At 37.4% G+C, this 22,871-nt stretch overlaps 1 protein-coding gene across 1 annotated transcript in view; it reads left to right on the top strand.

Moving 5' to 3' along the window:
- The window catches only part of Ppme1 (protein phosphatase methylesterase 1), a 46,629-nt gene that overhangs the window by 5,529 nt on the left and 18,229 nt on the right, over positions 1–22,871 (top strand). Inside the window, exons 2-5 of the mRNA XM_076938797.1 lie at positions 13,678–13,772; positions 14,244–14,335; positions 19,861–19,918; positions 20,204–20,255. Of these exons, the coding sequence (XP_076794912.1) occupies positions 13,678–13,772; positions 14,244–14,335; positions 19,861–19,918; positions 20,204–20,255 (297 nt within the window). The remainder of the gene's footprint in view (positions 1–13,677; positions 13,773–14,243; positions 14,336–19,860; positions 19,919–20,203; positions 20,256–22,871) is intronic.

The raw sequence follows: 22,871 nt of genomic DNA, 5'->3' as shown, positions 1-22,871 counted from the left end.
AGGCTGCCTGGTTTTTGTAATATTATTTCTTTGAAGACCTTTTCTCATTATGTAAATATCACATTAGTAAAGAAGTTTTTTCCTCATCGATTAAATTACATCTTTATCTGTGACACATTTCTGCATAGATTTGGGGCATTTTTTTTAATGAGGTGTTTCTCCTTTTCTGTTGGTTTATTTATTTGTGCTATTGCTATATTTTTAATATGAGGAGATTTAGTAATCTAATTGAATAAATGGAAAAGGTAGCTTTCCCCTCATTCATATATCCCTGGCTCCTCTTATTTAATTTTTACAAAATAAACTTTTGTTGTTTCTGAGACAGGATTTTAACTATGCAGTTTAGGCTATCCTTGAACTTGCTGTCCTGCTTCAGCCTCCTGAATGTTAGGATTATATGTGTATGCTACCACATCTGGTGTGGATATTTATTATTTGTAGGATTTTCCAAAGTTTATGCCTTTATTATAACCCAACTCAGTCCCACAGCTTTGTTCATCTTTTCTTTTGCCATGATTAAAATAGTGGGGTTTTTTTTTTTCTTGCTTCTTAACAGTGTGGTTGGTAGTTATAGTTGCTATACTTTGCCCACTCCATCTTTATTTTTCTAAACCATTGGCATAGGAATGGAATTAGTATGACTTTAGACCAATTCTGATTCATCCATATCAGGAAAAGAATGAAAAAACTGTACACTTAGACATGTCTATATGGAGTATAGTCATTGACTTCTACCACGTCCCAGTGTTAACAAGTGTGAGAGCCTGATTTTTTTTTTAACTACAAATCCCTTCTTTCTTTGCACCATGGGTAAAGAAGGTAATTCCCTCTGCTACCCTCTTATTGCAACTTTTTAAGCAACTTAACATTTACCTGGAATCTTCTGACCAAAGGTCTATTGTTGCCTACTGTCAGCAAACCTACTCTTTTAGAATCTCCAAGAGAGTAATTAGCTTTCATTTTTGATTTTTAAACCTTTCCATGGTATATCACTTGAAGGCAGATTTGGGAGGAGTGGGGGTCGGGTTAGGGAAAGCATTTCAGGTTATGAAATAGTTTCTTCTAGAAAAGAAACTATTAAAAAGTTACTTAGTTTGTGGGCATTCCACAGTGTACATATGGAGGTCAGAAGACAGCTTGCAATACGGGGTTCTTTCCATCAACCATGTGAATCTGGGGATCAAACTCAGTGTGTTAGGCTTGATGGCAGCCCCTTTATCTGCTGATCTACTTTCTGTCCCAAGAAGCTGTTAATTAATAGAGTCATTAAAAGGTTCGATGCTACACTTAGATGTTCCAAATGACTACTATCTCCAGCATATACTAGCAATGTGTTTTGAAGATTGACTAAGAGAATGTATAGAGAATTCCAGCCATTTCAAATTCCACCAGAAACACTGATTTTGCTTACTGCCAAGTCTTTTTATCTTCTGCCATTAGCAAGCTTGGTTGGTTTGTTTGTTAGTTTTTTCTCTGCCTGGGTCTCAACCATCATGGTATCATAGAAGGAATGACACCAAATAGTATAAATCCAATTTTCAGTGTTACAAAAGGAGCTTTTTTGAGCCATCTTTATAATAGAAATACTATTATTGCAGAATTTAAACCTTGCTGGCTATGTAACAGAACCTACTTGTTTCCTTCCTAATGCAAAATTTAAGTTAAATAATTTCTAATGCTTTGATTCAAATTATATATAGTTTTTCGAATTGTAGTATCTGCTTTAAGTGTGTGTTCTTATCTCTAGTAATGACCACTCCAATTCTACTACAACTCCCAGCCAGCCATCTGGTTGGTTGGTTGTTTTTTTTTTGTTTGTTTGTTTTTTTTTTTTTTTTCCCTCTTTAAAATACTGCTAATGAGGGCATCTTTTTTGGTTTTTCGAGACAGGGTTTCTCTGTGTAGGCCTGGCTGTCCTGAAACTCGGTAGACCAGGCTGGCCTTGAACTCAGAAATCCGCCTGCCTCTGCCTCCCGAGTGCTGGGATTAAAGGCGTGCGCCACCACCGCCCGGCTAATGAGGGCATCTTAGAAGCAGCAGTGCCTTGATTTATTTGACTGGCTGCAATTAAACTTCAATATTAGCCTCTGTTACAAAATTCCTTGTCTAGAGAGTTTGTGACAAGTGACCAGGACAGGCTCATGAGGTTCATAAGCATTAGCAGTAACACTCTAAGCAGATCTTCAACTCTATTATATCTAATTATATTTGAAACATTCGCTTAAAATATACAGCTTATGGCTGAACGTTTTCTCCTTCCCCTTCTGCCATGGTTGATTGTATATTTTTCTTCATTTGGTTATTTCCTAGTAGGAACCACACCATTGTAGCTGTTTTGTCTCTTTGTAGATATAACATTCATCTGACATAACCATTGCTATCCTTCTCTTTGCTATCTGTCTCATCCTCAAGAGCTTCCTTAGAATAGGATTTTTGCCATATTTTTGTGGTGCCTTTAAAAATTAATTTTGCGTTTATTTATTAAGTTTGTGTGTGTGTACACGCGTGGGAGGGCAGAACACAACTTACAGGAATCCTGGCTCTCCCTTTCTACTCTGTGGGTCCTGGGTTGAATGCTGGTCACCAGGCTGAGTGGAATGCACTTTATCAGCCCTCTCTGATACTTCATTAAGTGCTGACTATTGGCAGACACCTATTTTTACCCCTAGTCTAAGAATAATCTTATTTCTCCACTGGTGCCTTGAAGATGACATAACCAGAGCTGTATTTCTTTCTTATGAAAGTTTGTTAAACTTTATATAGTAATAGAATTTGTGCTTTCTTTCTCCAGATTGTACGTATAGTAGTCCTTATAAGTTTATAAGACTTAAAACTAGATCATGCTTGTAACTGGTCTCTTTATTGAAAGGATCCATTCCTGATTATCTTTTCCTCTTTAATTCTAACCTGAAAGCAAGTCCATTCATAAAGGAAAGTACTATCTAATAGCAATTATTTCCGCAGTAGCTTCATTTTATAGAATCTTATTTTTTTCTGTTCTTGCCCTGTTCATCTCTTATTCTCTGACTGAAAACTGTTTTGTAAGGAGTTGCCACCTACACACTGGTGACTCTGCCAAGTTTAGGAACTAGATCAAACATTACACTTATAAATGGAAGCCTCAAAAGCTCTCCATAGTTATGTCTCAGACAATGACATTAAATTTTTTTTATTGGTTTTTGATGAGTATTGAACTCAGGCAGCAAACATGCCACTCATGTTCCTTTCCACTGAGCCACACTGTCAGCCCACTGAAGGCTTTTTGCCCGTGCCAACTGCTGTGTTTATTTTGCTTGCACTCCCCTTCCCTCACTTTATACAGACCTACTCTCAGGAAGCTCTTTGAGGCTACTCCAGCCTGTGCCTTTTCCCTCCCCATCACCTGAGCACCCATAACATGCTATGTCCACTGTTAATTTTTGTATGTCACTAGTTGGTTTTTTTTCATTGTTACTATGTCAAACTTGGGTGGGATAAATTAATACAAACTCCTAGAGTGCAAAGGGTTTTGTTTCTTTTTTCTTTCTGTAGTAGCAAGTTAAAGAAATACTTTTATAAATGTGATTGGTAAATATATAACATTCATTTCAAATAAATCCTAAGGCTTTACCTGACAAGTGTTGGGCAGTGGGCTGTGAGAGGCAACTGGGTACCTGGTCAAGCACAGGCCTTGAACCCCAGAGACCCTAAAGGGAAGGTAGGAGTTTGGCCTTGCTCCTGGGCTTCCTAGTTCCTTTCACATAGCCACAGCCTGCTACAGCCCCTCCCAAAAAGTGCCTTGTGGCCACCCAGTCACATAACACAGGTAGAGGGCATGACTACAGACCGCAGAACCTTAAGATATCTCCATATTCATGAGATACATAAAGGCCAGAGGGCATAGCCAATTAAGCATTTCTTCCTAGACCCTCCTCCTTGCAAAAGGTATTTATCCTCAGGCCCACCCTGAGAATGTGGGATACAGCTTCATCCATTTTCCATCACGATAATAAACATTTTAAGACCATGGACTACCTCTCTTTGGGGCCTGCCATGGGTAACCGTGGAGAAGGTCTTCAACTATCGAGCCACCTCCTAACCTCCCATCACTGACCTCTATACGGTGACCCAGCTAAGCAAGTTGCTACGACCGAGAGTCTCATTCCTACAGCACCACTGGAGCTCATCTTCTCTCCCTCGCCCCTTTGGCTGTGGGTGGATCCAGCCCGTAAGCCCCCATCTCGGTCCTTCCTCGGCCTCTCAGCAGCACCTGAGAGCCCAAGGGCTGAGCTAGTCGGTTCCCGGCTGCTCCTTAGCCTGGGGATCCCCAACCCAAGAGCTCCAGCCCCTGCAGGGCCCCAGACTGTGTTCTCTCCACCCAGGTGCAGAGCCCCGCAGCTTCTCACAGCCCAATGTCTGCCTGGTGCAGTGTGGAGTGAACTCAGTCAAATTCCCGCTCTTCTGCCTCTCTGAGCACCAGCCCCTTGAGGCTGTAGACATGGGACTCACAATTCAGCCCAACAGGACCCACACCCACGCTCACACCACAGCCCAACAGACCAGTGCAGCCTTTCTGTTCTGTTCCTGTTTTCTGCTGTCTTTGTGGCACCTGTTGTTTATGCACAGGATCAGCAGCTTTTCTATGAAGTGCCTCATAGAATGTCTGCTGCAGCCCTTTAGTTCTACTGTCAATGGGTAAAGGAAGCCAGTCAGTTAGCGTACTTGTGATCCCATAATGCTTTATTTGGCCACTGGGGTTTGGATGTCGCCTCCTCTTTTTTTTGCTTTTGTTTCTTTTAAACAACTGTTGGAATTGGAATCCAAAGCATTTTCTTACCTTGACCATGTAATTTTCATGTCATTAAATAGTCTCTTCCTATGCTTTCAGACATTACCCTCAACTCATGGACCATACAGAAATAGAAGAATTGACATGGACTTGCCCACAGACATGGTTTTCAGCTCTATTTCAGTACTATTGGTTCAGTACTACCTGTCTTGTACAAGAATGAAGATAGATTTTAAAAAGCAAAATAGAATTCCCTTCTTGGCCTCACTAATTAGAATAAAAGTATATAAAACTCATCTTATTCAATTTTAAAGGAGAAAATGGGATTCTATGTATGCAGACTCATTGTATAACACAATGTTGTATAACACATTGTATAACACAATTTAATACAAATTTGTTTATTGTATACTAATGATCCTCCTGCCTCATGGTCCCCAGTGCTGGAATTATAGGTGCGTACCATCACAACTGGTTCAAGAATCATCGTTTTAAATTTCATTTCTATAAAGTAAGTCTGTGGCCCCTCCCTCCCATTTAAATTTAGAGTGGACAGTGTTAAATTGTTGGGAAAAATGCCATGTTTTCATGTTTTCTGAATGTTACTTGTTCCTCCATCAAATGTGAGTTCCAATTACCTAACAACTTTGATGAAAGTAAATACAATACAAAGGGAGTTTATACTTAAGTAAGTAAATTAATCACTATTTTGTTGTTAGGAGAATAAAGAAAATATTGTATATATATAAAGCACCATTAGTCATCAGATGAACTGTTAAGAAAAAGACCTATCAGTTAAATTGTGACATAATAGTTTATCACTTAAGAGTTCATTTTCAATTTGGTTATAAAAATTTCTCATTATTTTGTATGAGCTCTTTTGGCATGATCTTATTTCACTTATGAGTGCATGCAGAAAGGGAAAGGGGAGCAAAGTAAAATGCAGTGCTCCTGACACGTTTTCATAGTTAGTCTTCACTCTTGTGAATCATTCTCACCAATATAGTTCTCTGTGCCTCACAGGAACGTTGGCCACGGAGTGTTTCTTAAAACCAAACAGCAGCCCACACACCACATCATGCTTATGTAAAACCATCTTACCTTGGACATCTCTGCTGACCTCATCTGACTGTACACCTAGCCCTCAGTTCAGTTCTTAGTGGATAGAAGAGCACTGTATATCAGTCTCCAAGATTTTCTCCCGAGCTGTCAACATCTATCCTGAAATTTCTGATTCTGGTTTTGCTGTTCACATACAAGTAGTCACAGTCAATTTAGAACTGTTTTTTGGCCACCTGCATTATGAAAACATTGGTACCTTAAATATGAAAAGGAATGTATGAGAATTGATGGAGTACAGTAAAGAAGTTTCTGTTAGATTACACCATTTATAGTGATTCCACCTGTATGCCACCTCAGATCCTCCTCAAAATGGTACAAGGCTAGCCTTGTACTGTGTAAGAAAACAGTCAAGGTTATGCCAGCAATGTGTTAGGTAGTGAGCCCACATAGGTAATTCTAGTTCATTGAAACTATGGTTTATCCTGTCCAATTTTGGTAAAAGAAGTTAGTGGCTATGTTGTCCTCATGCTGAGTGAGTAGTGGAACAAAGTATAGGCCTTTCCTCCTAAATTAAAGTGGAATTCTTGATTATCAAAGGTATAAAATCACAGCTTTTCTTGCTGTGCAGCAGCAGTCTCTTGTTTGCATTTTAAGCAAAGCATATTTTTATGTTGTCTGACTCAGCAGGCTATATGAAATGGTTTTCAGTAGAGTACAGTTTGACTTACTTGCTTGGAGCCACATTATTTGAGCATTCCTGCTGCATGTCCCCTGTCCTATCTAAATGCACGACCTTATATAAACCACTGTTATTTACACTTTGGGCTCCACAGTGCCTGATATCTAGATAATTTAATATTCTCACTATCAACAAAAAATTAAGACTAGGACTTAGGATTTTCACATGTTTAGTCCCTCAGTGTTTATCACAGAATTCTTTTAAAGTGCCTCCTGTGTTCTCTGTCTGGGAGTAGCATTAGATAAACTGGGGAGGCAGATCTCGAATTTCCCCTTCTTGCTTCATGCCCCACCTCGGTCCCATCATTATCATTTTAGTTATAAACCTCTACTCCTGCCTGTTGTTACCTTTTCTTCTCTACAGCAGAACGAGCTCACATCTTCCTAAGGATTTCTGGGGCTTAGAATTGCCAGCTTTGATGGTTTCAAAAATAAAGAACCTCATATTGTTTTGAGGTCAAAGTGGAGAACTGATGAGAAAGTGACCTCCAGCTCACATGCTCTCTGCAGTTTTAGACAAGGTGTTTAACTTCTCTTCCTTGTAGTTTTGTCAGTTTTAAAACCCAGAGAGTTGTAGAAATGAATGTGTGTTTACCTTTGTGGTCCCTTCAACCTGTCAAAACCTCACTCAATTGTAGTAAAGTAATTTAGAAAAAGGAACAAAATCAGAAGTCAAGGAAGATAGGATGCCAACAAGATTCAGGAAGATAGGGGGCTGGAGAGATGGCTCAGAGGTTAAGAGCACTGTCTGCTCTTCTGGAGGTCCTGAGTTCAATTCCCAGCAACCACATGGTGACTCTCAACCATCTATAATGAGATATGGTGCCCTCTTCTGGCCTGTAGGATGCATGCAAACAGAACACTATACATAATAAATAAATCTTTAAAAAAAGATTCAGGAAGATAGAAAACAAATTGAAGAATATTAAGCTGTTTAGCAGAGAAAAACGGAAGACTATTTGTGGGCAAATGAAAGTACAAGCTCATCTGTATTGTAGCCCATAAAGAGAGGACTCAAGAGGCCCCTATGGAATGTGAACTTTTTTTCTTTTGCCCCAACCCCAGGAGTTTTATGCTCTTAGCTTTTATATGTAAGACTGCTCTTTTTTATGTGTGACATAAGGAATGGGTCCAGCTTGGTTCTTTTGCAAATGGATAATAGATTACCCCAACATTTTGGAATGTGGGGGTTCTTTTTCCTAAAGCATTATCTTGACATCTTTAAAAAAAAAAAAAACTTGCTTTGACCATAACAAATAGATTATTTTTGAGTTTTCAAATTTTATGTCATTGATGTATTCAGTGATGTATATCTGTCTGTGAGCTAGCTCACCATAGTTTGAGTGTTGTAACTTTGTAGTAAGTTTAAATCAGGAAGCTTCCGGCTTTGTACTTTATAAAAATTATCTGGGGTTTTCTGGATCCCTTCCATTTTTGGGACTAGCTAGTCTGTTTCTACTGAGGAGTGGGCTGTGATCTTAGACATTCCCTTGACTCTGTAGATTAATTTGCAGAGTTTTCCCTCTTAATACTAGATCTTTATATCTATGGATACAGGTGTTTCTCCTTTTATCTGTTAGAGATAACAAAGATAGATTATATAGATTTTTATGTACAAGCATCATTACATTTCTTTAGTTACTTATTCTAAGTATTTGTGTATGGATGTGGAAATGTTAGTGTAGGTGTGTGTGTGTGTGTGTGTGTGTGTGTGTGTATGTATGTATGTATACCATATGCTTGTCATAGTGGTCAGAAGAAAGTGTTGAACCCCCAGGAGTAAAGTTAGAGACAGTTATGAGTCACTATATAAGTGCTAGGAACCTAATCTGGGTCCTTCCCCAGAGAAACAATTGCTCTTAAAAGTTGAATCAATTCTGCAGTGTTTTATCTTATTTTTAAGATATGGTCTCTCACTGAATCTGGAACTCGCTGCTTTGTCAAGGCTAGCTTGTCAGTAAGCTCTAGACATCCACCTGTCTCCACCTCAGCACTAGGGATACAAGTATACACCATCATGCCTGGCTTTTGCTTGGGTGCTGGAATCTATACTCAGGTCTTCATGCTTGCATGGCAAGCATTTTACCACCTGAACCATCTTCCCAGCCAGCCTAAGTATTGTTTAATTTTTAAAAAAATTGAAAAAAATGTATATTTACTATTGTTATTAAAGGTGGGGCATGCATGCCATCCTGTACATCTGGAGGCCAGAGGACAACTTTGGAGTCAGATTTTTCCTTCTACCTTTCCATGGGGTTCTGGAAGTTGAACTCTAGTCAGAATTTTGAAATAAGTTCTTTTGCCCACTAAGAGATCTCACCTACACACACACACCCCCACACACACTTGCAACTCCTAGTATTCTTAATAGTGGTACTTTGATAGGATTGTTCTGATAATTTTACTTTTAGGGTTTTTTTTTAACTTTATAGAAATATAACTCATGTTGGTCTCCTGCAATGTACTAAAGTTGATCTTAAAGGTTTTTAGTGAATTGTTTAGTGTTTTGCCATAGTGTTGAGTAGAAAAGTCCTAGTTAAATTACTCTATTTGTTCTAAAATCCTACGAAGAGTTTAGGAAACTGTGCCAGGTAGAGTGATAGTATCCATTGTAATAAACAATCTTAGACCCTGAAACCTGTGAATGTACCTTTTACATGGCAGAGGAAAATTAATATTGTTAATTAGTTGACCTAAAAAAAACCAAAAAAAAAAAAAAACCCAATCCTGAATTGTCTAGATAGGCCCAAATAATTACAGACATCTTTTAAAGAGGAGGAAGACAGACTGGATTAAAGCCTGGAAGAGATTTAAACTTTTTGCATTGCTTGCTACCTTTGAAAATAGAGGAAAGATCTACAACCTACAAGTTCAGTATTCTAGGCAGCTGCCAGACACTGGAAGTGATATTTCACATTCTGGCACCAGAAAAGCTCACTACTACTAATTTAATTATTGCTTGTAGACCTTTTCACTAGACATAACTAGCAGTAATTGAGACAAAAGGAATCATGAGCTACTCATATCTCTATTTTGAAATTAAGATTGTTACTTTGAAAGTATATAATTATCTCTCTTCTTTTGCAGCGATAATCTTGGACATTAATCTAATTATGTAATTACTTTATCTAAATATATGTGTATGTAATATTCAGTGTAACAAACTTAAAATCATTAAAATAACCAGTAATTGTGACACATATTGTCTAGAGTATCTTTCTAGGTCTCTTTTTTTTCTTAATGTATGCCATACCAGAAATTTACAGTAAAAGAATTATGTTTTGAAGTTATTTGGAAAATTTTCTAATCTACCATTAATTTGCTTCTTATTTTTGGAAGAGGCATTTGATTTTTATAAACTAATATTTGCAAAACAAAAATTGAGTGCAGGGTTTGATGCTACATGCCTGTCATCCTAGCACTTGGGAGACTGCGGTAGGAGGATTTACAGAGTGAGACACTGTAAAAAATTAAAATTAAGTATAACAAAAATTGAAAACAGTAAGCTACTTTCATTGATAAAATATATATGTGAAAGTTCTAAACAGAATACTGCAAACCTTATTTCATGACACAAGGTCATACAACATGACCAAATTGGTTTCATTCCAAGTATGCAAATCAATTAATAGAATTCTTCACATAAATAGAATCAAGGACAAAAATCACATGAATATCTCAACTGATGCAAAATGTGCTTTCAGTAAAATCAAAAATCCCTTCATGATGAAAGACATTTTGAAGAAACTAGGTATAGAAGGAACATACTTTAACCTAGTTGAGACTATTTATATAGACCAGTAGTCTGTTTTACAACAATGTATTTCTTAAGTCAGGAACAGGACAAGGTTGTCAGCTTTCTTCATTCTTATTCTTTTAATACTTCAGTTCCTTGTGGAGCAATCAAGTAAGGGGAAAAATCAAAGAGATACAAATAGAAAAGAAGTCAGGTTATCTCTTTTTGCAGACAGTATGAGTCTATGTATTTGAAGACTTTACCACAAAGCTCATAGCTCTTAAAATCACTTTCAGCAAAGTAGCGGAGCACAGAAACCAGTGGTAGCAGTAGGTCCTCTAAGGTCCTCACTAGCCCCAGGTTGTTGGCTAGGTTCCAGTATCAAGTATGATTTCCCTCCAGCTGAACAGGCCTTCAGTTCAGTTAGAGAGCTGCTGGTTACCACCAAGATAGAGTACCACTATTGTATCCTTAGGGGTATCTTGCCATTCTGGTCATTGTTGTGGCTCACGTGTCACAAATGGGTACAACTAATGGTTGCTTCCCTCTCTTGGAAGATTTCATGGCACCATATAGTTCTGTGTGAGCTAGTCCTCAGGGGAGGAGACTTTCAGATCAGATCCATCTCAGATTCTTGGGGTCCAATGTCCAAAGTGTATGGTGTCTTTCAGCAATAGGGACTTAGCTCCATCTTCTGAGAGACAACCAAGGACAGCAGCAATAGCTTATATTGCTTTGGCAGTCTCTGGAACTTCCCTGACCAACAACTCAAAAAGAGACTTCAGATCTGGGATTAGTTTTTCTCAGATAATCTGTGGTTCTTGTGGGGAACATTGTCAGCCCAAATGGGAAAACGTCATTCAAACTATATATGTATACACATAGACTTCGATTCATTATGGCCTTTTTAGACATCCTTACTGTTATTTTATTACCCTCTCCTCGTTCTTTCTTTTTCTTCCTTCAAATCATTTGTATCTTGCTATCTCTAGTGTGTCCTCCCATGGCTTCTTTTTACTTCCCTGGTTTCTGTTGCTGTTTTTTGTTGTATACCCACATCTGAAGAATTGGAGCTAAGAGCCTCAGATTGGAAAGAACATGCTACATTGTCTTTCTGGGTGTTGGTTACCTCATTCTATATATTTTTCAGTTCCATCCACTTACCTGCAAATTTCATTATTTCCATTATTTCATTTTTCTTTATGACTGAATAGTATTCCACTATGTATATGTATGTATATGTGTGTATGTATACACACATTCATATATATGTATGTATATATGTCCCATACACACACACGCACACATACACACACATACATACCCCACATTTTCAGTATTCATTTGTCAATTAAAGGGCAACGCTTCTATTTCCTAGCTGTTATGAATAGAGCAGCAATGATGATGTTAGTCCTTGGCATATGCCAATGAATCATAGCTGGGTTCTATGGTAGATTTATTTTTATCTTTTTGAATATTCTCCATACTGATCTCTAGAATAGTTTATAGATGTTCAGTAATCCCAGCATCTGTGGGAAGACTGTTCTGTGCCCCCCACCCCCCACTGAATTGCCGTTATCTCTGTTTGAATCAGATTATGTTAGAGTTTGTTTCTGGACTGAGTTGATCCTAATCCTTACTCATGTACTACAGGCTTAATTACTATAGTTGTATAGTCTGTCTGTCTGTCTGTCTGTCTTTCTTTCTTCCTTTCTTTCCTTCTTTCTTTTTTTTACTGGAAACCTTCCTAGGTTTAAGTAAGGGGGATTGTGTTTATTAGCCTCCAAGCCATTTAATAGTAGTAAAAATGGATGTAAACTGAAACAGCAAGCTAAGTGCTGTATTCACATTGGCTCATTTCATTGTGTCAACAGATGTTAACTATTGATGTGTCAGGTTCTGTGAATACATGGGGCATGTTCTTGCTCTCAGTGTTCTCACAGTAGTGCCAAGTTAGATGAACTAAAATATTTTTAGAAAATGTATAAACAGAGCAAACTAGTCTGAGAGTAATAAGTAGTGAGAAGGCTACTTTAATCTTCATATCAGCCTGTATAAAATTGACAGTACAGTCCCGTCAGACATAGAGAAATTAAGTATTGTGTTTAAAATCACATAAGAAACACAGAATTGGGTTATAAAAATAAACTCATTAGGTAGAAAATTATTTTAGGTTAAGCAACTATTTTTTAAAAATATATTGTCTTGTCATTTTCTTTTTCTCTTCTTTTCTCTAGAAATAGGTTGTTTGGTGTCAAAGTTCAGGTCTATGGCTCTTAATTCAGTTGCAAATGGGTTTCTAAGTAGAATTCTATTGGAGCTGTATGTGTGGTCAAGAGTGTATGTGCATGTGCTTGAAAAACGGAGTGTCCACAGCTCTCATTAGATTCCAAACCTGGTCTGCGATCACAGTGAAGGCTCTGTGAATTAGGCAGAAGCCATATTTGCTTTGTTCCTCTCTGCCAAAGGCATAGTAGGAAATAGCAATTATATATTCATCTTGTTCGGTTTAAAATGAAGTTTACTTTGACATAAAATGATTTTGTATGCACTGACCTATCAAAGTAGTTATTTTAAAATAAGACTTAATTCACCTTTAGAATTGATTCTGATTCTGTCTGACATTCCTCATATTGTAAATACCCCTGAGTTTTGTTGGTTACCTTTTCAAAGGTCAATTCTTTCTTCTTGATTTTATTGCCAATCAAGGTTGTTATAAAAGTATTTTCACTACTGTGCAAACAGTTTTCCAGATACATTCCTAAAAGTTCTAGACACTGCTATCATGATTGTCTTCTGTGAAGGCAGTCTGACTGATTGGGAAATGAAAAGGAACACAAAAAGGTTTGAGATTGATGTGAAAAAATATTGACTGAGGATCATTACAAGAGTAAACTAGGAGGAATGAACATATGTTTAGGGTAAGTGAAAAAAAGTAGATTTTATAAAGTGTATAAATAATCAAAGTTTATCCATAATTAAAATACATTAATTACTTCATTGTATAAAATCTTTTTTGTTTTGTTTTTTGAGTTAAGGTCTCAGTATGTATCCCTGGCTGTCCTGGAACTGTGCACCTCTGTACAGCAGGCTGGCCTTGAACTCAGAGATCCACCTGCCTCTTCCTCTAAAGTACTGGGATTAAAGGCACTCACTACCATGCCTGTCAATTATATAAAATCTTAATGTTTACTCTTAAATCTGTTTGGACCTATTTAAATACTGTACACGGTGCTTTGTGAACTCTTTGTGAGAAAACACTTTTGCTATTTTCATTTCAGATTTACAGTTAGGATCTATTGACCACGATTTTTACCTTCTTATATATAACCATTTTATTTGAAACAGTTCTCATTTTTCTTCCTCTCCTTAGCCCTGGACGGAAGCGGGACTTTACCCCTGTCCCGTGGAGTCAGTACTTTGAGTCAATGGAAGATGTGGAGGTGGAGAACGAAACTGGCAAGGATATATCCTCTTAGAGGCTGCTCAGTGTAAGGATGGGGGCTGTCAGACTTGGGTAGCTCCTGAACATTCTATTTATCCCCACCAGTGCCTTACACAGTCTGGAATATTATCTTTAAGCCTTTGGCAGCATCTTTCTTGGCTGCAGTTATCTGACACATGGGAAGGGATTGGGATTAAATTCCTCAAAGTAATACTCTGAGTCCAACAAGCAACAACAAACAACTAAGAAATGACTTAGTTTCTAGAAACCAAGTACTGAGTCCTCTTCAGGGAAAAGGAAATACTTATTTTTCATTGAAAAGAAGGTATACTGGCGGCAGGCTTCAGAACAGTCTTGATATCTCAGAAACATCTAAAGTTTCTTTGGAAGTCTGTAGTTTTCATATAGTTGTTATATCTTGTTTGTCTTTTTAAAAATAAGTATTGTTATGACTAATCAAAACCTTAAATCTATTGTCTTTAACTGTTCATACACTTTTCGAGTTTACAAGAGTGGTTCCGAGGGTCCAGTCCTGCTGCTGCTTCATGGAGGAGGCCATTCTGCCCTTTCCTGGGCAGTGTTCACAGTAAGTTGATGGTATCAGAAGCTGGTGTATTGCAGTGTATTGTATTGTATCATTTTTTTCTGGGTAGACTTGACTCGTTAACTCGTTCTTCCATGTGCATTCATTGTTGGGAAGAAGGTTAGGACAAAGCAAATTGCAAAATTTTAGCATTATGTACTCAAGGTCACCTGTTCTTTAAGCCAGTGGTTCTTGTAACATTTTGTATATATATCCACTAGGGTGAAGGTGTGGAATTGGTGTCTTGTCAAAAGTGGGGGTCTTTAATCTCAGTAATTTAAATACTAAATGAGTAGATATTTTATTTCAGATGCTTTAGATTATATCTCTGTCTTTGTCAGACATACTACCTTGCACATGGTGATATTCCAGAAATATTTGGAAAATATTTCTATTTTTGGATATTTTTATTATTTAGCAATTTCATACATGAATACAATGTTACCTTGATCATATTTAACCCAAATCCTTCTTCCTACTTCTTCCAAGACTTTTGAAACTTCTACCTTCATGTTTTTGTATTTTTTTAAGTGACTGATGAAGTCTAATTAGTGCAGCTTGTATGTGCATGGATGTGGGGCCATCTACAGGAGCATAGGCAACCATATAGTGGCCACATCCCAAAAGGAAAACCACTCCCCTCCTCTAACAGCCATTAGTTGCCATTAGCTCCTCAGCTAGGGGTGGATCTTCATGAACCCCTGTCTCATCCATGCTGGAATATTAAGTGTCTTCCTTTTAAAGCAATGCTTTATTTTATATTACCTTTTAATTTGTATGTATGTATGTATGTATGTATGTATGTATGTATGTGTGTGTGTATGCATGCATGCATGCATACTTGCATCTCTGAACTCTTAGGAAATAAAAAACACTTGGCTAGTGGTGCTCTGGTCTAAAGTGCAGGGTGTGGGTTAATATGAATACTGCTATTTGTAAGTGTTGCTCACGTCTTTGACTTGGGAATAAGGCAGCCAACATGCAAGGAGATACTGCTAAGAAAAATAGTAGCAATACCTTCATAAAAATAAGCAAATAACAAGCAAATATACACACTAATTTTGTTGATCACTGCAAGACAAAAAGTGGGAGCAGGTAGGAGTATAGCACTAGGTACCTGAACCAAATGGTCACGCGTCACTGCCCAGAGTGTTTTGTTTTCTTTCTGGAGGCAGGGGTAACTGGGGTTCAACATGAAATCTTCAGCACTAAAGGATTTGGCTTTTGGTTACTGTTTCTTTCTCTTACCATAGGAGATGCTTTATGATTTGCCTGTGAGCACCACACTCTCTCATGTCTCTACCAGTGCTGCCAAGTAGAAATCTAATGTAAAACACTTGTTTTCGAGTAAATATATGGAATAGGCTAAAAAAATAAGTGAAATTGTTTTCAAGAGTATTTTGTCCGATTCATTGTATCCAAAATATCTCACAAGTAATCAATATAAAAATTATTGACATGAGTCAGTTTTGTTATTGTTGTTGCAATTAACACAGTACCACATATAGGAAGATTTATAAAAGAGGTTTATTTTGGTTCATAATTAATTTTTTCAGGATTTTTTTACTGAAAAAAATTTCATACAACATACTTAGATCATGTTTTTAAATTTTTTTCACTTCTCCCAGTTCCTCTCATATCCTCCCTAATAATTAAATTTTATGTTCTTTTTTTCCCTGTCTTTCAAAAACAAAAACATGAAAGAAAAACCAACAAAAAACCTTGCAAAAAATGAAAAAAAAATCAAAACAAACATGCAAAAGACAAGAGAAAAAAAAGCCCCAAATGAAACAGAAAGTCTACAAAAATATCATAGAGTGTGTTTTGTGTTTATTGACTGACTCTTCCTGGGCATGGGGCCTGCCCTGAAGTGTGGTTGATATACCCAGTGAGATTCCATTGTAGAAAAGTGATTTTTTTTTTTCCCTTTGTCAGAAGGAATCAGTTGCAGATAGCTTCTTGGAGCAGACACAGCTGTATTATTCTGGAATGTTTTCATATATTGTCTGTCATCGAGTCAGTGCTTGGTGCTCCTTCCTTGACTATATTCGTATGATTCCCAAACAGTTGAGCTGGAATTAAATGTTGATTGCTATATTCTATTTAAGAAAACAGGAAACAATGTCTTTTATTTTTTATTTAATTTTTTTTGAAGCAAGGTCTCACTATGCAGCTCTGACAGGCCTAGAACTCACTATGTTGATCAGGCTAGCCCCAAACACAAAGAACTCTGCCGCCTACCTCTACCTCCCAAGTGCTGGGATTAAAGTGCACCACCATGACTAGCCTATGTCTTTATTAAATAAGTCATTTATATATGACTAGTAAAGAAGTTGCATCATATGGTTAGAAAGCTCCCAATTCTAGGACACACAGCCAATGGACTTAAAGGGATAGAGGAAAAGGTGAGTCCCGTGATTGGGATGTGATGAGACCCCTAAGCACAGACTGCCTTGTTCAGTAATGTGTGCCTTTTGCTTCCACTGTTGAGGAAAATTATTTCACAGAGTTGTACCATAATCTCCCTCATGGATATATCCTGCTTATTTAATCACTTACCATCAATCATGTCATTCCTCATGTCTCTCCTGTTGTAAGATACTTGGGTCTGTTCCTGCTCACAGTTTTCCTTTGCAGTTCCTGTTCACATTTAACTGTCCCTGTTCTCACAGACATGCTCTAAAGCTTGAGGGATTCTGACCTTTGGCATCAAGGCAATTCCTAGAGCCCTGGCTTTCACATGGCCGTTTTTGTTTAGATGCAGAAAGTGTTAGTTTTAGACAATAGCTTTTCCTCAAATTAGATTCTGTAAATGTACCACTTCTTTGTTAAGTGGTAATAGAAATGACTTATGGCGACTACTACTGAAGATATTTCCCCACAGGTTTGTTTTCCATCATAGCCTTTTATGTCATCTTTCCATGCCTCCTAGAGTTTGGGACCAGTGAGCCCCAGGGATCAACTACAACAAGGAAAATAAGCAACTGCATCTCCCTAGACATTTGTCTTGTGTTAGATACCCTGCTCAGTGTCTAGGTACATAGTCCCATTTAATTTTTCTATGATCTTTTCAGTTTAGACAGGCAAAGATATCGAAATTTAGAGCAATATCGTAGCTGTAACAGCAACAAAATACAAACAGAACTCTGAGTCTAGACAAAAAGCTTACTGCATTAGAGGATAGTACATGTTTAATACTTGTCAGTACAAATACTGTGCCATATTTTTTTCAGCCTGTTTCTCAAGGCTGAAATTATCTGAGATAATTTATAGGATATCAAAGTGATCCTGATTCTTGCACACACATACCTTGGAGACTAGGTCTTGCTTTGTAGATCAGGCTGCCTTGAACTCTAAGTCTTCCTGCTTCACCCTTCTCACTGGTATAATTCCAGGCATGTGATACCATGCCTGGCTCTGGCTAGCTCTTTATTCCAATCTTTTCTCTAGTTCTCTTTACCATAGACTACCCACAGAGTTCCAAAACTTAATAGAGATAAGCTTCACCCCTCTTCCAGTTCACTTAAATCAGAATTCTGGTGGGCTTCTACTGCACTCCTCAAAGCTCCTTATGTACTTGTGTTAGGCAGGCACGGTTGAGGACTGACTGCCCTGTTTCTATCATTTATTGCTCTTTGGTCTTGGTGAGATACTTTTTTCTTTTTTTCGGTTTTTCGAGACAGGGTTTCTCTGTGTAGCCCTGGCTGTCCTGGAACTCACTCTGTAGACCAGGCTGGCCTCGAACTCAGAAATCTGCCTGCCTCTGCCTCCCAAGTGCTGGGATTAAAGGCATGCGCCACCACTGCCCGGCTTGGTGAGATACTTAACTCCTTGTAAAATTACCTCACCTATAAAATGGTGAGAATTGTTTCTGAAGAGTTCTAAGGAGTAAATTAGATAATGCATTGGAAGTACTTAGATTGGTGATGGTACATTGGAAGATTTGGTAACTATTAGCTGCCATTGATATTAGTGTTGATAGCACAAATTCCAAGGAGGAAACAGTTGTGTGATTCTGGTACTGAACTTGCTGTTTTTCACTTACTTCAAAAATATCAAAATTGTGCTATTTGAAACAAGACCAGAAAAGAAGTTGCTGACAGACACTCTCTCACCCTTCATCTGTAAGGCCCGAGGTATTCTGTGAATTTACTTTGCACTCATTTATTTTTCTCTTTGGTTTTAACCATATAGAAATATAATAGCATGAGTGCAGGGACATTGTGTACTCTGTAACAACGTTAAGCATTTGTGACAGTTTTAGATATCATTGAGAAAGTTGTAGTTTAATAAAGAAACAAAAAGCTGCTTTTAATATTCTTGTTATTGTTTTCTGATGGGCATATAATGGTTATAAATCATTGACAGTTACTGACATCAGAGCTACCTTTTGTTTGTTTGTAATAACTTTTAAAAGTATGGAACAATTAAGCAGATTTCACAAAATTTTGTTTTATAACTTTATATTCAAAGTGTAAATTTGTTTTTGGCCTAGAAGGTTGTACTATCACCATAGTGCAATCAATAACTTCTGTAAATGAACAAATGTATCCCTTTCCAGGGATAAATGTAGAACTTCAGACTTTTGTTACCTTTAAAGAGATGCTCACTAAGAGTAATAGAAGGAAAAATGTTATCTTTTATTTTTATTTTTTTAAGTATAACTCAAGAATCTGGCTTGTCTTCTGATATGTGCTTATGTTATTTTGGTAACTTACCATGGTGCTAATTCTGGTTTTACTACTAACGTGTTACATGAACATACACAAATGATTCCCTTTTTCTTGGTCTCAGTTTTTTCATTGTTAAAATGTGAGGGTTAATCTAAACCGTTACTTCATTCTTAAAGTTAAAAGATAGAGATGACATTTGCTAACTGTGATGTATGACTGTCAGAAAATCTGGCTCTTTGAGGAAGAAGAGTTATTTTAGGTTTCCTTAAACCTCTAAAATTGTATCCTGTGATATTTATACTTCCCGTCATACTATGTAACACATAGTATACACTTGTATATATATGTATACTTGTGTATACATAGTATACACAGCTTGTATACACTGCTGTGCCTATCAGTAGATTTCATGACTTGCTCTGATTTTAGGGTAATTTCATGACTCAAGTGTCATGTTCATGTAATTCCTGAGCCAAAATAGTATTTTCAACTGATTCACAAACTTTTTCTAGGGCATTCTAGCTCTAAATAAAGAAAAGCCATCCGAGGAACAAGGATAAAAACCATAGGCCAGCATCTGGAAGTACTTACACTGTAAGGAAAGGCTAGGAAAAATGACTTTAACGAGGGGTTTATATAAAGTTTATTTTTAAGTTGGAGACTGACCACAATGTGTATGTGTATAGTAGAGACTCATTCTTTTATTATACTTAAAAGAAAACCTTTGGGAGAAGACATGTGTGTCCCCCCCCCCCCCCCCCCTTGGGTACCTTGAATTATGATCACAGTTCATTTAACAAAGTTACTGGTAACTGGGCAAAATCTGTAGCTCCTGTTTTGGCCTTTTCCTTTCAGGCAGCAATCATCAGTAGAGTACAGTGTAGAATTGTGGCTCTGGATCTGCGAAGTCATGGTGAGTAAGCCCCTCCAGCCCCTTTAATAAGCCCAAACATTAGCAAGGTTGGCAAAAATGAACCTCGTACTCCGTTTGGGTATTTTGGAAGGAATCATAGCTTGTAGGTAGACTACTATAATTATCATCATCAGAATAGCTAGCCATAAAGATATGGCTGGAATATACAACATCCTTACTAAATCCATCCTCTAAGTCCCTATTTCATTGCTCCTGGTTTTATGATTCCTATCACTGAATTATTTATTTATTTATTTATTTATTTATTTATTTATTTATTTATAGGAGAAACTAAAGTCAAGAATTCTGAAGACCTGTCAGCAGAAACAATGGCAAAGTAAGGAAGCAAACACTGATAGATTGCCTGAGTCTTGACACCATCATAAACAATAGTACAATTTTATTATGCTGCTGTTAAAATTGTTGGACAGTCCTTAACACACAAATTTCATTTCTGTTCTCTCTTCTCTGTTTGTCCTTATTAATATTCTTCTTGGTTTATCCAGTCTGGTGGTTATCACACACATTGTTTAGTTTGTGCAGGCTTTTGGAAATTTTCCTTCTCTTGGTGGAACTAAATAGAATGTGGGTATGTATCTTTTATGGACTCCTGTTTGGAAAAGTAGTTGAGTATAAGTAGCCTTGAATGCATGTTAAAGTGGCCTGCATGTATTCATTAGGAAGTCATACGAAAATGAGGGCAGGGTATAGAAGAATAGCTACTTAGAAACTGGGCCTCTAAGTCAAGTAGTATACTTTTCAGTGTGTTCACTCACCAGGGTCATATGAAAACTACAAAAAATGCAAGTGCATTGGACATACTCCAGACCTGTTGAATCAGTATTTTTAGTAGTAAAACCTAGACATATAATATACCTTAAAATATTTTTATTATTTATGGGTATATATAGTTTGCCATATGTTTGCCAGACCCCTGCAGAGGCTAGAAGAGGGTGCCAGATGCCCTAGAACTGGTGTTGCAGACATTTATGAACTACCATGTAGGTAGTGGGAACAGAACCTGCCACTTCTGAAAGAGAAGCCAGTCCTCTTAGCTGCTGAACTATCTCTCCAGCCCTAGTATTTACATTCATAATCAGTGTAAAGCGGTCTGGTGTAGTCAGTCCCATAAATGGTATTTAAGAGCCATTGCTTTTAATAAGAATAAATTCTAAGTGATTGATCAATCACTTTAGATTGGATTAACACAGCTTTTCTAAGCTTAGATATGATGTTGATGCATTTTATATATTTATATATAAATTTTTTGTTTGCATGTATCCTTCATACCAGAAGACAGCATCAGATCCATTGTAGATGGTTGTGAGCCACCATGTGTTGGGAATCGAACTCAGAACCTCTGGAAAAGCTGCCAGTGTTTTTTTGTTGTTGTTGTTTTGTGTGTTGGGTTTTTTTTTTTTTTTTTCTTAAAGACAGAGTTTCTCTGTGTATCCCTGGCTGTCCTGGAACTTGCTCTATAGACCAGGCTGTTGGCATTGAATTCAGAGATCCACCTGCCTCTGCCTCCCCAGTGTTGGGATTAATGGCATAGGCCATAACTGCCTGGCTGCAGCCAGTGCTCTTAACCACTAAGCTATCTCTCCAAGCCCTGTTACATATTTTAGACTCTGTCTACCTTCATACATTTATAACTTTCACAGTAAATGTCTAACTCAGTTAGTGTGTGTTTTTTTCTGCTCTATCGTATTGATACATAGTAATACTACTTGGTTTTCCTTTTCCAAAACTGTTTAAGTCTCCTATGTTGTTGTAGAGACTACTCCTTATCTAAGTTATCTTTGTTCTTGAAATATGTTGACTTTATGGAATCACTATGGATCCATAGTGCTGGATTCCAAGGAAAGGGGCTTTAAATGTACTTAATGTGGCAGCAGAGATCTACAGCTGTTTTCCTTTAACTTTGGTAGAAATGCAATGATGTTTTCGTAGACCAATGAGTTAATTGCTGGCTAATTTTACAGTTGATAAATATCTCTGAGTTTCTTAGAGAACAGTAGAAAGGACCCTAAAGACAAGGTTGTTGAAGAATGACATTAGAAGGCACAGAAAGCTTGTCGTGCATGACCAGTACTTGCCTGGCATTGCTGCATCACCATGGTGAATTATTACGCTCACAGGTTTGGAGCCTGATACTAGTCTTGGATTATAGTATGGTAGAGGGTTTCACATAGTAAGACAGCTGTGAACCAGAGAGAACTCTCTTTATATTGGTGACTCTTTCATTACTCTAATGCACTCATGAGGTCAGCCACTTATGTCCCAGTCACTTTTTAAGTCCTGCCTTTTTCTACTGTTATCTAGAACAAAAGCCAACAAGAATGTAGACTGAAGTTAAGTGCAATGCCTAACTTTTATCAATGTTTGCTCTTCCAACAGAGACACTGCAAACTTGCAAATAATTATACTTCACAATATGCGAATTTGAGAAAGGCATTTGGTGATCACAACTACACTGAATAAGTTTTAGTTTTTCAAGCACTAAATAACACTTTGCCTTTCACAGGGTGTCTTGTCTTCAGAAGCAACACTGCTATGAAGGAAATTTGGATTTTCTTTCTTTCTTTCTTTTTTTTTACTTTTAAATTCTCTTTTCAGCTGAGTCTTTTCATTTGATAGTACTTTACCTTCTGGATAACAGTTTTATATTCACTTCTCACTTATTTCTCAAAGTAACTCCTGCAAATTGTCCTCTGCCTTCCACATGTGCCATGCCATAGGCACGCACACACACATATAAGTCTAAAACAAATATGTTAGATGACAGAGGTCATAGTGAGGCTGATATAACTCATATAGAAGCTGATAGTCATCCTGCTACTCCAAACCTTATTGCATTATTCATGGAAAAACAGAGGCTTAGAGTAAATTATTTCTCCAGAATGCCAAGCTTAGGTTAAACATACAGTTATATATTTATATGATTGTACTAAAT

This window comes from Arvicanthis niloticus, chromosome 1 (genome assembly GCF_011762505.2).
Source record: "Arvicanthis niloticus isolate mArvNil1 chromosome 1, mArvNil1.pat.X, whole genome shotgun sequence".
Lineage (NCBI taxonomy): Eukaryota > Metazoa > Chordata > Mammalia > Rodentia > Muridae > Arvicanthis > Arvicanthis niloticus.
Note: the sequence above shows the minus strand (reverse complement) of the source record. Positions and strands in the feature narration are given on the sequence as shown.